We start from the raw sequence: 15600 nt of genomic DNA, 5'->3' as shown, positions 1-15600 counted from the left end.
AAATATAATGGGATGCGCGCGCAATCTTCATGTTCGCTCGTCCTTTTCAGCATCTAAAGCATGATCTAAAATGTGCCAGGCACAAATTGCCGCTGGCTTTTGCAATGCTTGTAAAACCGTATACATCCCCATTTTCTACCCCGATCCCTTACTACCTCTCGCTCTGTCTATCCTTCCACTTTGTCAGAACAAGTTTCTTAGAGCGAAGACTGCAACAATAAGATAATAAAATCTCTCCCGGTTTCTTGAAAACTTGGCTTGAGAAAGTTTTCACTTTATTATTTCTACCAACAGTATCAACTGTAGTGTGAACATGTTAAGTCGTGAGGTTGTCATCGTAATAGTGGTCGTGTTATCGTGTTGTGTACTGTGAAAAAATGAATTCGGTTGGAGCTTTATTGAAATCTCCATTTTCAATATTAGCATATGAAAACAAACTTCGTGTTAAAGAATTAGGCAGACCTACACCGCACTTAAATATTCATCAAAAACACCAAAGTGCTAAAGTTAACAGATCTCGCAAATTCAACCCAGATATTTATTTAAAAAACAACTGGTTGCGTGGATGTGATGTGAAAAATGCGTTCTTCTGTTTCCCGTGTGTTCTGTTCGGAGGTGAACTTAGCTGGTCAAAAGTGGGTGTGACAGATTTAGTACATTTATGGGGTAAAATAAAAACACATCATAAGTCAAAGGTTAATATGAATAACGTCTTCAGTTTGTCTATGCTGGGTAAAGCGAACATTGAAAATCAGTTAAATTCACACTACAGACTCACGATTCCAAAACACAATGAGCAAGTTGATAAAAACAGATATGTGTTAAATTTAATAATAAATTGCATACGATTTTGTGGGGCACTAGATTTAGCAATAAGAGGGCACGATGAATCTGAGGAGTTTTGTTTGCAAAATAGACAACTTCAACAAAAAAATTATGGATTTATTTTCAAGTCAGAAGAATCGGCGAATGGGTTTTATCTATCGCGCATATTAACCTGGTCAACAAAAGTGCTCAAGTGCTCCAGTTGTATAAATTTTGGTGAATTATTATTATTATTATTATTATTATTATTATTATTATTATTACTATTATTACTATTATTACTATTACTACTATTATTACTATTATTATTACTATTACTATTATTACTACTATTACTATTATTATTACTATTATTATTATTATTATTATTATTATTATTATTATTATTATTGCTTATTTCTTGTCTTTGGTTTAGACCATAGGCGGATCCAGGGAGGAAATAGTAGGAAAAAGAGTTACCCTCCCCCTTGGGTATCCTGGATCTACCACTGATTTTGGCACTAGGCATTAAATATGTATGAGCCGCCACTGATGTATACCCTTTTTCTTAATTTCGTAGTGTATCCAGCTATTTGCTGACAACACGTGTTCCACTATGTTTCACTATGAATTTACTCTTCTTACAAATGATGGGTAAAAAGCACAATGCTGGTTGTATATTTCAGCAGCCATATTCCAAAGATGAGGTGTATTCAGTATATATTGGAGAGAATTATCCAAGGTTACAGGGATTGCAGATTTTAAATTAGTTCTATGGATGTTTGTGACAGGGCAGTTTAAGAGGATATGTTCCAAATCTTCTTCGTTATTGTTGCACCAGCAACACCTACCAGAATCAACAAGATTAAAGCGGTGAAGACACTTCTGAGTGATAATATGGCCTGTCCTGGCTCTTGCTAAGAAGGTTTGTATGTGTCTGGGAATGTTCTGGAACGTTTGTAAATCATTAGTTTTCTTTTGAATGTTTTGAAGTACTTGGTCTTTATCAGATGAAAGCCATAATTGGACCCATAAATTTGTTAAATGAGAATTAACTGCAGAATATGCGCTGGTTAAAGAAGTTATTTTTATAGGTTTGGGCCCCAAAGATGATGCCTGTTTAGCAATATTACCAACAATCTCATTTCCAGTAATGCCGCAATGACTAGGTATCCATTGGAAAACTATTTCTTTTTGAAGATCTAGTTTATTTAATATTTTTTGTATAGAGATTGTGATTTGTATACCCTTTTTTAAAGTTGAAAGGTTGAACTGACTCACTTGTATTAAAAAAAAAAGGGTGATACAATTCATACAGTAGGTACAGTATTACTAAATTTAAACACTGATTCTTTACTAACAGTACTGAATTTCTTTAAGAAAAAATCCGAAATATTCTTTTGGATTTTTTGTTCGCATCTTTTTCTAGCAGCAATGTCCTTGGTGCTAGGGGTGGGTTTAGTCAGCTTGAATAAACCGTACAATGTGTTGTTGCCCTTGCATGCATTTCTCTGTCCTGTTTAGTGACAACTACTTTTCTTCTTTGCCCTTATATTTTCCTATAAAGTGTTAAAATTAATAATAAATACGAGTGTACTTACATTGTATGTAAATTTTTATTTCCTAAATACAGTACTGGTACATAGTGCAATCTTTAAACTTCTTTTTAAAATTTTAGTTACACAACTTACAAGTTTCTGTTATACTGACAAGGGAAAAAATCCCTTCCAAGCTAAATATATTAACTTGTCTTAACGAAAACGGTTTTCGATTGACAGAGGTTCAGTTAACGGAGGTTTTGCTGTATCAATATTTGAAATGGTAGGCTTATGTCTTACCTGCCTACCCTATTTCACTGTGCCACGATTTAGAGTTTTCTGTTAATAAATGGTCTGAATACAAGTGAATATTACTCATTCACAAAGATGGCAAGCTAGTTGTCAGCTTGTGGTAAGAAATTGGGTCACCAAATAGGCTCCACCCGCAGAGTATTTTCATTTACTAAAAATATACATTTACCATTCTCACAGGTACTGCTGAAAATTTCTGCCATCTTATTCATGTCTCACAACTCTTGAATAAATTCCAAATCATATGTTGCAGTTAATCATTTATAATTAGTGTGACTGCTTGAACTATATTGTATTACAGATCCTGCAGTGTGCGAGGTTTTGATTCATATCTGTTCTATGGGATATCATCACAGATAAAAATCACATGGGTTTGGATATAAATTACGATTTATCCGATCACTAAACATAAAGCAGTGCCATGGCACAAGGGCATTATCCCTAAAACCATCTCTGTTCATAAACATTAATGACCCAACTCTACAGTGCTGGAATCCATAACCATATATAAAATAATGGTTCAAAAATACCCGAAGTGCTGCAAATACATGCTCCAGAATTCGTCAAGACAAGCGTGCATCAGCTGTGAGAGCATCATGGAATCTTCTTTAAATCAAGTCTGTTTTGCAATTCAAAGGTAAGTAAAATTTTCCTTAACTTCTTTAACATGTAAACATCCATTAAATAATGGTCGGAGGGATAGAAAGAGAAGAGTGAAATATATTCGAAGGGAAAAAATAAGAGGTGGGACACATGTTAAAAAAAATACCTTGACAGCACTGGTCATATGTAAATCTTTTATTTCATACAATTACCAACAAGCCAATAACGTTAACAATGAAAAGAAGTCGATTTACAATACATGTATTCCTCACTTCAGTGAGAGATACAAAATAAATATTAATACTTGGGAAGTGAAAGGACTTCTTTTTGGCGCTAGGGGAACTTCACTTAAGTTAACCAAAACCATTCTCCTTTCTCTTAACTTTTCTAACGAGGACAGTAACAAAATTTTCTAATGGTATTGACAGATTCATTATCCATTTTACACTATCACTCGTATAATACTATGTAATATTTTTTACTTCATTTTCATTATTCTTCACTGTACTTTCATCTCACGTTTCTCCGAAATTAAATTTTACTTTATTTTTAAATTTATCATTATTCTGTATTCTCTCCGAAAATCATACTGTAATTTTTTTTTTAAGTTAACCTCTGCTTTGTATTCTGGATCCTAGTGGTCAGCTGTAGATGTCGACCAGATGTCCCAAATTGTGGAATTAGTAGTAGTAGTATTCGTATAACTTGTAAATTTCTTTACAGAAGTTCACTTACACGACTTAAACGTTTTGGTTACTGTTCTATAACATTCAAACAGTAAACTATGCCAATGTATATAAATTGTCTATATTAGACAACTACGGCTAGAGAATAGGAATGTAACGCTATTAAGCACGATATTAAGCCTAAGTATTGGTAATACAGCCCACAAGGGGCCAGGGCCAAGCCAAGTACCTACCATCTAGTAGTCAATTGCGTAAATGTGAAATAGGGGTTCTACAAGTTCGCCACTAATCATGACTCAAATCTGTTTCATCACGAAGCTGGGTGGACTCTGTTTCAGACCCCACATTCTTCAAAAATCAAGGAGACGGTCTTTTAATGAACAACAAATAGTACAGAGTAATTCTCAGTGCATGAAGTGTTATTTCCAAAATTCTTGTTAAAGGTATGTGTGAGAAACAACTTCTCCAGTTGTACAATTCTGTCTGTAACTGAAACATAACATTTCTACTACACTTAGCAAACCTACCACGTTACTGGCAAGGCTTGGGAGTTATAATTTTTTTTATGTCTATTCCGTAACATTCAAAAATAGTCGTCTCTAAGATATCGGTACCTTTAAAGTACAAGGTCATCTAGAACAACAAATTAGTGAAACTCATATTGTTTCATAAAAAACTTACCATATCTGTACCATCTATAAAACCAATAACTGAAACATTGCAACTGCCCACAGAAAAAAGCAATGACTTATGCTGTGATTCTGGTTGTATATTGGTTATGACTGTGGAGTTCAACCCAATGAGGTAATCTCGACCTGCATCAGCTCCGTATTTGAATACATTTAGACCTTCAGTCTGCAACAGGGAAACAGAACGAGTTATTCACTTCATTCACAATTCGTGATTCATGTTTATATTAACTCTGCCTTTACTTTTTAACATCCAATCTTCAGGGTGATACCCACTTTTTTTTTTTTTTTAAGGCAGAAAGAATACTAAATTCAACTTCCATCAAATGAGGAAGTAATGCTGTTATATATATAAATATATAATATATATATATATATATATATATATATATATATATATATATATATATACATATATATATATATTAGAATTAAAAAAAAAACATTTTTACTGATAAATAAAGGCAACATTTTTATGGTCAGGCTGGGAATTACCCAAACCCTACAGTTTGTGCGTGGAAAGAAAGTGTCTGATGTGCTACGCCACCCTCTCTCACTGGATCCTGCTTCAAGGTAAACATCGCCAGCAGCTTATTCTTACAACCGATATCTGCACTGAATTCTTTTGTCATGGAAATGGACGTAGTTGCTGGAGACATAATGACTCAGCTACGGGAGGATGATTTTGTCAAGAAACTTGGGATGTGCAGTACGGGAACAACGTTTCTGTGTAGGGGTGGGAATAGAAGGGAAGGTCGAGTGTGTGTCTACTGAGTTCAGGGCAAAGACAAACCCATTCCTCTATAATTCGTAAGTAGACTCATCCGATCTCGTGCGCAGCTCTGCAGGAAGTGGGAGAAGTGTCTGGACATAATGCATGCGTTGTACGTGACACTGCTTCACTAGAACAATAACTATGGAAACCTTTGATGGAGAAGAATGGGGAAAATGACGATTCGATAATTCACTTACTTTTAGGTTTCTGTATATTCCGGTAGTCATTTCATTTGATTTTTAGTAGCCGTAGGAATTACATACATTCATGGCATCGTCAGTACAGAAGATAAATTACATAATTGAATATCGTAGCTGCACCTCCAAAATCCGCCATGTTTCTACAAAGATTTTTCAGGAGAAAGAAAAAAGCATTTGAACATTTAATTCCCTTGATTTTCAAAGCTAGTTTCGGTACAATTTTATCATTTCTCTTGTAATGATTGAAATAATTATAGCTAAAGAAGCTTTGAAAACCAAGGAATTACAAGTGACAATGCTGTTTTTTTTTCCTTTCTCCTGCACCAAAAAAAAAAAAAAAAACACATAATTCATCAAAATGTTTTTTTCACTTTTGTGTCAGGACGAGCAGTTAGTAGATCAAAAGATATATTTCAGAACCACTGCTTTAATGGCTATTTGGACATTATTGTAGCCCAATTAAAAAACAGATTTGAGGGTATGCATAGGTTAATGTTAACCATTTCTTCAAAATTATTTCCCCATAATTTATAAATTCTGCTTCCAATGAAGAGGTTCACAATGCAGCAGTGGTTCTGCAAACTGAATATGAAGATTTATCCAGTGACTTCCCAGACCAGGTAATAGGTTTCAGAAATGTTCTGAAAAAAGAAATAACTTCATTAATCTCTGTAGCTGACGTAACAAATCTATTAGAAATGGAAAATTCAATCGCAGCTGCTAGCATTTCAGACTTCATTTTACCTATTTCTAACTATTCCGGTTACAGTTTATTTGGCCGAACGATCATTTTCAAAGCTAAAACTTATGAAGAACTATCTGCCGAATTCTATGACCCAAGACAGACTTTGTGAACTCAGCCTCCTCAGTATCGAATGTGAAAGGGCTAGATCCACTGATGTCAGTGAAATCATCAATATCTTCACATCACAGAAAGCACGCCGCATGGTCCAGTTTCACTAGAGTTCAATGTGAGTACAGTAAAAGTTTTATAAGTACAACAAACACCAGACAGAACTTAGAAGTATATGCTTATTGATAGGTCTACCCGCCTACTTAATTTCAATCACTATAAGAGGCCTATATATTCAATATTTTGTTTTTTAATACAATTTATTAATAATCGTTATTATTTTAATAATCTTACAATAATGAACGATTAATCTCTTTGTTCTTGTAACGTGAAAATATATTGCATTAAAGTTTCACTTCTACCTGCTATAATTATATTTATGTTATTGTTAGCTATTGATAGGTTATACATTTTATTTTAGGGGGCCCGAAATTTTATTTTTGCAAGCGGGCCTATATCACATTCATTACACTCCTGAGTACACTAGTATAATAATTAACATGGAGGGATGAGAAAATTACTCTGCCTGCCATTATAATTTCACTTTAATTCATACTCGTATGTCCCGATTTAAAAAAAAAAAGTCCATTACTCCATACAGATTGTAACCAAGCAGAAGCCACGGGCCACACATTACTGCTGTGATGTGAGGAAGTAAAGCCCACTGTTGCAAATGTTGAAGTATGAGCAGTTTTCTTTATTATAGTGGAAATCAGACAATGTATTTCTAATATTTTTGTTTAACAGTGTGTGGAGTTAGATTCTTCTTAAATAAATATTCAATGTCTGAATCATACAAAATGAAACCGTTACTGCAAAATCCCTTTTGTCAGCGTAAGTACGAAGACAAACTTTTAAAAGAGTGGAAGGCGTACTTCGAATCATTAACTGCAAAGTAAACAGAAGAAAAAAAAAAAAGAATGACTACAAAAGGTATTTTAATGTAATCACTGATAATGTGAATGAAGGAGAAGAGTCAAGATCTAAAAGGAGAAGCTGTAATGATGAAGATATTCGCGTCATGTATTCAAGAATATTTTGTGAAGTTCGGACGGACACTGTTAGGCTCACAAACTAAGTTAATACGGTATTTGAATATCAGGAACACTTTAAGTTTGTGGCGTTTTTAAATTGTAAGAATTTTGACAGTTATGATGCAAACCTTCCTGTTGACGTATTTCCTAAACTTAAAGAACCTTGAAGCTCATATTTTGACCTTGTGTGTTTGAAAAACGAACTTAAAGTACGGTATTGTACTCTCTTATGGAGTTCTCTAAAAAAATTGATCGAAAGGAAAGATGGCTGGGGTTCATATGTTGATAAAACAGGTACACTGAAATGTATTAATAGTTAAATATTATATACGTTGTTTTATATAAGACTTTTTTAATCAATTTTTTTAACAATTATAATATATTTCCATGTTAGTGTATTAGACCTATTTAGTTTTTCCTGTTGTGATAGCCCATGTCATTATTCCTGAATATGCCATTGATTGGCACACTATCCATGGATAAATAAATAATAGGATACGAAACTGCGGTCAGCACCATCTGACAGAAGGGGGTTCAAATAAGATGATCAGTGCCCGACGTCATGGGTGGTGAACATTATAACTACGTGTTGGGTAGATTACCCAGAGTTCTCTATTTATCCGTTCATTCGAGACGAACAGATCAAGGATATTTAATATTTGAGGAGAAAAATTCGCTCCGGTGCCAGGGATCGAACCCGGGTCCTTGGTTCTACGTACCAAGCGCTCTGACCACTGACCACTGAGCTACGCCGAATTCAATCCACAGCACCGGATCGAACCTTCCTCCTTCAGTGTTTCCCTTTGTGGCCTGACTCCAAGTTAGGCATATATGTTGATGTACATGTCTAGTGTCAACTGCCATTATACTAGGAGTGCACTCGGTTGAGTGACTTCTTTGCCCGGGATTCCGCAGTTATGATGCACTGCTAGCTATGAGAATATTATGGGTTTATTAATTTGTCCTACAGAATAATCTCTGTAATGTTGACAATTAATTCGGCGTAGCTCAGTGATCAGAGCACTAGGTACATAGAATCAAGGACCCGGGTTCGATCCCTGGCGCCGGAGCGAATTTTTCTCCTCAAATATTAATTGTCAACATTACAGAGATTATTCTGTACGACAAATTAATAAATCCATAATATTCTCATAGCTAGTAGTGCATCATAACTGCGAAATCCCAGCTAAATAAGTCACTCAACCGAATGCGCTCCTAGTATAATGGCAGTTGACACTAGACATACACGTCAACATATATGCCTAACTTGGAGTCAGGCCACAAAGGGAAACACTGAAGGAGGAAGGTTCGATTTGGTGCTGTGGATTGAATTCGACGTAGCTCAGTGGTCAGAGCGCTTGGTACGTAGAACCAAGGACCCGGGTTCGATCCCTGGCACCGGAGCAAATTTTTCTCCTCAAATATTAATTGTCAACATTACAGAGATTATTCTGTAGGACAAATTAATAAATCCATAATAGAACAAGGATGTTATAGTTACTTACCGACAGACAATGCTCGAGAAGACAAGATAGCAGCCAGAAACTTGCTAATATGTGGACATAAAGTGATACTAAGTGTGTGTGTGTATAAGCAGTGTATGTTAAACAGTGATGTTTATGGATATTGTAAAAATAGTGTTGTTCAATGTATTGTAAAGTAGCAGTAATATAATAAATTGAACTATCTAAGTAGTTTTTGCAGACTTTTCCATTGCACTGTGCACTAAATACCCAAAGAATACAATCCCAATTATTTAACCATTCGCTTTATTTTCTGTCTGTTTCGTTATATTTTAATTGGGTAGTGTAAAATAGATAGTCTCTTTTATCTTCCTGTTGCCTCCGGTAAGAATTTTCAGTGGAAGATGGTGTGAGAAATAAAAATGTAAATGTTTTACTTTAAATTGGGTTAGTTGTGAATATCGATGAGGGTGGAAGGGAAGGAATATTTTCTGCATTAGTGTAACATTTTCGTCACTAGGTGCGCTGCTAGATGTATAAGTTCTCCACCATCCAACAGATGGCAGCAAGATCAGTTTTTACATTAGTGCCTCTAACAAGTGTTATGGGAAACTCAGTAAGTTTCGCATCCTATTATATATTCATCCATGCACTCTCTTTACGCCCCTCACACCCTTCTTTAGTTAGGTCGCACATTCGTAATTTTTTGTGAACCTAGTCGTACCACATGCCCTTTGCATGGGATGTTCTCGTTTGATGTACGGAATTAACTGCACTGTTATAACTCTAGCTGTACCAAATGCTCAAAACAGACTGAGATTGATACTTACTGTAGCGTTGAAATCTAGACGTTTCATTGTTTCCAGAGCTGTATCAAATTTTAATACTGGGAACAATTCTCCTCCTAACATGTTCCCTGTATTAAGCCATATACTGTGTGGAGCCTTATTTCGTTCAGCATTCATGTAATACTTCAACTTAGCCAGACCTCCAGCACATTTGTCAGCTGAGAAAATAGAAACATAAGTAACATACATTTTAAAAGAATAAAGAGACACTGATTTTCAATTATACACAGCCATATCTTCTAAATTATTAGTTGATTTCGCTATATTCTGTATCAGCACGTAAATTCACCTGGGCATAATGTACATGAAATAAAAAAAACTGCTTTTCATTCAGAGTAACACGAAATGTTTATTCTCTCAAAATCGGATCAAACTATTTCCTTCTTGATCATTTTCCTTCCCAGACAAAACCATACAATAAATGGCGTAATCCGCATGTCTTCTAACGTTATCATTTAGGATAAAATGAATACCTATATTCAGATGATATAGAAATCAGCAGTAAAATAAGAGTTAAAAATATGGCATTTGATAACACTGTGTGAGTGGAGTTTACTTACTCTACTAGCAACTAGATTACGTACAACACTGTGTTTACTTGCGACTGTTTATGATGTATACTGCTAACATTATGATGTATACTGCTAACATTAATTGGTAAAATGATGAAGTTTTTAATTTCTAAAGACAATTAGGCCAATGTGTCTTCCACTATTTTAAGTGTATATATCCAGAAATTACTTTTAGGCCTAATATACAAAACCTGCACATATTCCCCCAAAATGCTTTACAGTTTAACGGCATGTTCAAAGTTGTTCACACAACCTTTTTTTTTTTTTTTTTTTAACACTTCATTTTATAATACTGTACTTACTTAATTCATATAATGAGAACATAATATGTGTACGTAACTACATTGCAACTAGGCTACTATTCCAAATATCTGGGTAATTGACAGATTCAACTACGTATAGGTAAATAGACTGACGAACAAAGAATATCTCAAAACTTCTGAGTCACAATCTCTCTCAGAGCCTGAATTACGTATCACATGGTAATCTAGTTCGCGAACTGCATGCAATGGGTTTATTTTGCACCAAGAATGATAATAATACTTTGGTGATTGTGGTTCTGATTGTTGTGGTGGCGAGGATTTTGATAATAGTGGTGGTGGTGGTGGTGGTGTTGGTACTTCTAGCAGAATAATCGGGGAATGGCACTTCTGGTAGTATAGTCGTGGGGATGGCACTTCTGGTCATATAGTCGTGGGTTGGCACTTCTGGTAATATAATCGTGGGGATTGCACTTCTGGTTGTGCAGTCGTGGGGATGGCACTTCTAGTGGTATAGTCGTGGGAATGGCACTTCTGGTGCTACAGCAGTGGGAATGACATTTCTGACAGTATAACATGTGGATGGTACTTCTGATCATACAGCCGTGGGGATGACATTTCTGGTGGTAGCCTATAGTAATGGGGATAGCACTTTTGGTGGTATAGTCGTGGGGATGACACTTATGGTGCTATAATGGTATGAATGACATTCCTGACAGTAAAACATGGGTCTGGCACTTCTGATCGTACAGTTGTGGAGATGCAACTTTTGGTGGTATAGTCATGGGATGGCACTTACAGTGGTATAGCCACGAGGGTGGCACTTTCAGTGGTGTAGTCACGAGGGTGGAACTTCCGGTGGTAAAGTCACGAGGGTGAAACTTCCGATGGTAGTCGCAAGGGTGGCACTTCCGATGGCATAGCAACAGGGATGGCACTTCCAGTGGTATAGCAACAGCGGTAGAGCCATGAGAATGGCACTTCTGGTATGTAACCATGGGTCGGCACTGCTGGCATTACAGCCTTTGAGATGGCACTCCTAGTGGTATAGCAGTCTGAATGACAATTCTAGTGGTATAGTGGAGAGAACAGAACTTCTGGTGGTATAGTGTTGGGACTGGCACTTGCGGTGCTGTAGTGGTGAGATTGACACTTACAGTGCTATAATGATGCGACTGGCATTTATGGTGCTATAATGGTGAAACTGGCACTTACAGTCCTATGGTGGTGAGAATGGCACTTCTCATACTGATGGTGGGATATTTCTGGTAGTGGTGGAAAGGGTGACACTTCTCGTGACATTGGTGGGGCAGATGCTTCTGGTGACAGTAGTGGGGATGTGCGGATGATGCTTCCAGTGATAGGAGTGAGGATGATGTTTCTGGTGATGATGGTTCTGGTGATGATGGTATGGTTGATGTTTCTGGTGACAATGGTAAGGATGATACTCTGATAATAATGATGATGGTACTTTTAGTGGCACAGATGGTGCTTCTGATGATTAAGTAAAGAAGTGTAGAATGATAATGAAGGAAAGGAAAGCAATGCAAAAAGACCTATCAATTTTTGTTCACTACAAATTTCACATCAGTTTTCCAGTACCAATACTTGAATCTGGAAATCAAGTGTGGAAAGCTCATTTTTTAAACATTCTGTTAATGACGCACCCTAATTGGTATAGATTAAAAATTACTAATTTTCACAATTATTGGAATATATTTCTAAATCTGTATGAACATTTTCTCAAATAAGGTTCCCAAATTCTACATTGATTGAGTGTTGAATAGTACACTAGTATCAAGTCTGTACATACCTTCCTCAACATTGCATATCTTTCCATTCTCTTCATGAACTGGAAATATATCGTACTGCAAATCATTTACTAAGAAAATAGATATGTCTGAAGGAGGTGGTGGAGGACCTGGTGGGTCACTTGGTGTAGGCACAGTTGTAGGTGGAGCCTCTGTAAGAGGAGTTGTTTTTTCATCTCCACTTTCCGTAGTTGTTTCTGTTGAGTTTGTAGTGTTCGTGTTGTCTGTAGGCTTTAATGCAGTTGAATTCTGTGTTTCATTGCCAATTCCCGCTGTTTCTGTCACAATGGACTTGCTTTCGTTTGTACTGTTTTTAGGTGTATCTGTAAGAAAAACATATTTCCATGAAAAATTGTCCATTTCTCTAAGTTCTATACAAATGCATTCTTTAATACCAGGAAATGTACAATCAAGATTTCATTTATTCAGCATTCTCCAATCTTCCCTATTTTCTGTATTCCTCTTTTGTCTCCGCATATAATCCATGCATCTTAATGTCGTCTATCATCTGACAACTTCTACTGCCCTGAACTCTCTGACAATAAATGAGATTTAGTGACAAAGACTACAACAGAAAATAATGGAAAAATAAAATCTTTTCAAGTAATATTTCACACAGAACTACCAGTGTCATAATAATAGTCAATGTACTGTAGGTACTGCTAATTTCAAACATTTATTAATTCATTCACATTACAGTTTTTTATTATACAAATTATTATAACTCTACAAAAAGTCTTCGCGATTTTCACGGAAATCGCAAGCTTTCAGCATGTCTGACAACAAAAAAAGTGGTTTTGAACACGTCTGCATGTAGAGATTTCTTTAGTCGAATTTTGTTAATATGCATTATCAGGGTGTCTACTGATTTTCAATGGATCAAATTCATGACTTTTTCATTATCTCTTTAGTTAAATTCATGACCTCTCGGCAATATGCATGGCACAATTACAAAGTTTTTTTTTTTTTTTTTTTTTTTTTTTTTAATGAACCTGAAAGCCAGTTGAGATGAAACCTGAATGTAATGTCACTAAAATTGCTTGTCAACATGAATAATGTAATTACTAATAATGATAACTCAAACTATGCCATTCATCAAATTTTATATGTTTCAAGAAATGAAAATAGGCTATTTCTAGAAACAGTTATCATTACATCTATTAAGACACAAATTCCTTTAACATAAGTTACCGGTAGTAATGCTGTAAAAACGTACAAGTTTCCTTAAGGCAATATAAAAACTATCAAAGTACAAAATTTATGAATAATGTTAAATTTCACTGTAAAAGACTCACAGTCAGTTTTAAGTACCTTAGCTAAACTTGAAATCTCAACATCTAAAATTTCAGCTTCTACGTTTGCTTTTTCTATAAGTTTTCTTTTCTTAACTCTGAGTTTTTATTTCTTGAACTGTTCTCCATCTTCATCAGATTTCTTCTCTTTTTAAGGCGTGTACTCTTTTTGACGAAGCATTTTTCACAGCTAGTATCATAGATTTTGTTATGTTCACAATCAATTCTTTCTCACTATTAAGTAAATCACCTAACGATTGTATTGCACTGTAAAAAAAACACTTCTTTCTGCAACAACTGCATCTTCTTCTAAGTTTTCAATTAAAAATTCTTTGTTAACAGAAAAGCCTCTTTCAACTGCAGCATTGTCATTAAATATGCATAGCAGCTTCTGTAAAATCATGATTCGCACTATGTAGTAAATTCATCAGGAAGTGATCAAGTTTTTTCTTCTTAGGATTTAACTGTTTCAGTTGCTTTTCAGAATATTCACAAAATTTCAAATATTCCCTTTTCACATCACCTAATGATGAAGTCCTATGTTTTTTGACACAAATTCTTGCAATGAAATGTCATTCAAGAATCCCTCAAAATAGAACTCTGCATAACTCCAGGCGATAAACATGAGTCACCTTTTACAATCTTCGATTTCAAAATACTCTTCTCTGCAATTTTTAGATACAGACTTTGCAAAATACCTGTGCATTCATTTCTGAAACCTTTTCTCTGCAGTTCTTGCTAGCAGCAGTGGCACCAAATTCAATATCTACGTAGTGACTTGTTTTACAATTACATGGTTTCGTAACATCAATGGCAAATAATATGCTAGAATGTCGCCATTTCCATAATATTTTTCTTAATGAATCGAGAAGCAATGCTATACATTAAACTTAACAAATCTTTGCACATTTGATACTGTTACAGTAGAATTCCTCGTATCCAGCAACTGAGGGACAAAGCTAGTGATGGATAACTGATTTTGCCTGGTAATTGGAAAATACGTTTATAGTTTATGTAAAGTCATACCGATACTGTACTGTATAAACATTTTTTTCCATGTTGAAATTTAGCAATTTTCATATAGATATTTAAAAATAAAGTTCTGGAAATACGTACAATTTTTATTTTTAGTACTGAATACGGTAATGTACATCCATCTGTTCATAATTATTGCAATACCGGTACATAATACATAATAGCGTAAAAATACCAAAAGTTTTCGTAACCTTATGACAATTTTAAATGGCGGCCATGTGACGTGAAGAGCACTGTAGCCAACGTCGCAATTATGAAGATGATGAAGTAGTGCTCGATGATTTGAACCTCTTTAACATATCTCTAATGTCTGCTTGTTTATATAATAGGCTTACTATCTATCACTCGAATGGAACTTTCACACGCTAAAGCATAACAAAGAATTTCACACTTTCCTGTTTAGACTTCTCCAACACCCTTTCGAAACAAGCGAATTCAAGTGATAAATTTAAAGATATTGTCTCTGCACACTGCTTGCAAGGCCCAAGTGACAGCTTACCAATGCTACCTGATCTACTCCAGGGACATAACGGGGTTTTCTGAATAATGTAAAGAGTAAACAATATGCGGCATGTGCGATCCACGAAAGCCACTCACATCTTCGCTTGACTCTTCCCTTTCGCATGAATGACTTTTTTTTGGCCTAGCCAAAAGTGTCGTTGTTTTGGTATTGCCGGTTATTTTGGTGCCAGATAAGAGGGATTTCATTGTATAAGAAACAAGTTTTACACAAAGGATGCTGTCTTCTAAATTATGTTTAATTTTTTCAACGTTACTAGTTTTTGGTGATCTTTTGTGTACTTCAGCAACATGCTTCTTCAAACG

The 15600-nt window shown here is 35.3% G+C and overlaps 1 protein-coding gene across 8 annotated transcripts in view; it reads right to left on the bottom strand.

The window, feature by feature from the left end:
• LOC138698191 (protein 5NUC-like) overlaps positions 1-15600 on the bottom strand; it is a 372815-nt gene that overhangs the window by 57852 nt on the left and 299363 nt on the right. For all 8 annotated transcript variants that reach the window (XM_069823952.1, XM_069823951.1, XM_069823945.1 and 5 more), the window contains 3 exons: positions 12451-12771; positions 9788-9963; positions 4625-4798 (listed from right to left, as the gene is read on the bottom strand). In XM_069823952.1, the coding sequence (XP_069680053.1) occupies positions 4625-4798; positions 9788-9963; positions 12451-12771 (671 nt within the window). The remainder of the gene's footprint in view (positions 1-4624; positions 4799-9787; positions 9964-12450; positions 12772-15600) is intronic.

This window comes from Periplaneta americana, chromosome 4, assembly GCF_040183065.1.
Source record: "Periplaneta americana isolate PAMFEO1 chromosome 4, P.americana_PAMFEO1_priV1, whole genome shotgun sequence".
In the NCBI taxonomy this organism is placed as follows: domain Eukaryota; kingdom Metazoa; phylum Arthropoda; class Insecta; order Blattodea; family Blattidae; genus Periplaneta; species Periplaneta americana.
This window is presented reverse-complemented; position numbering and strand designations above follow the sequence as displayed.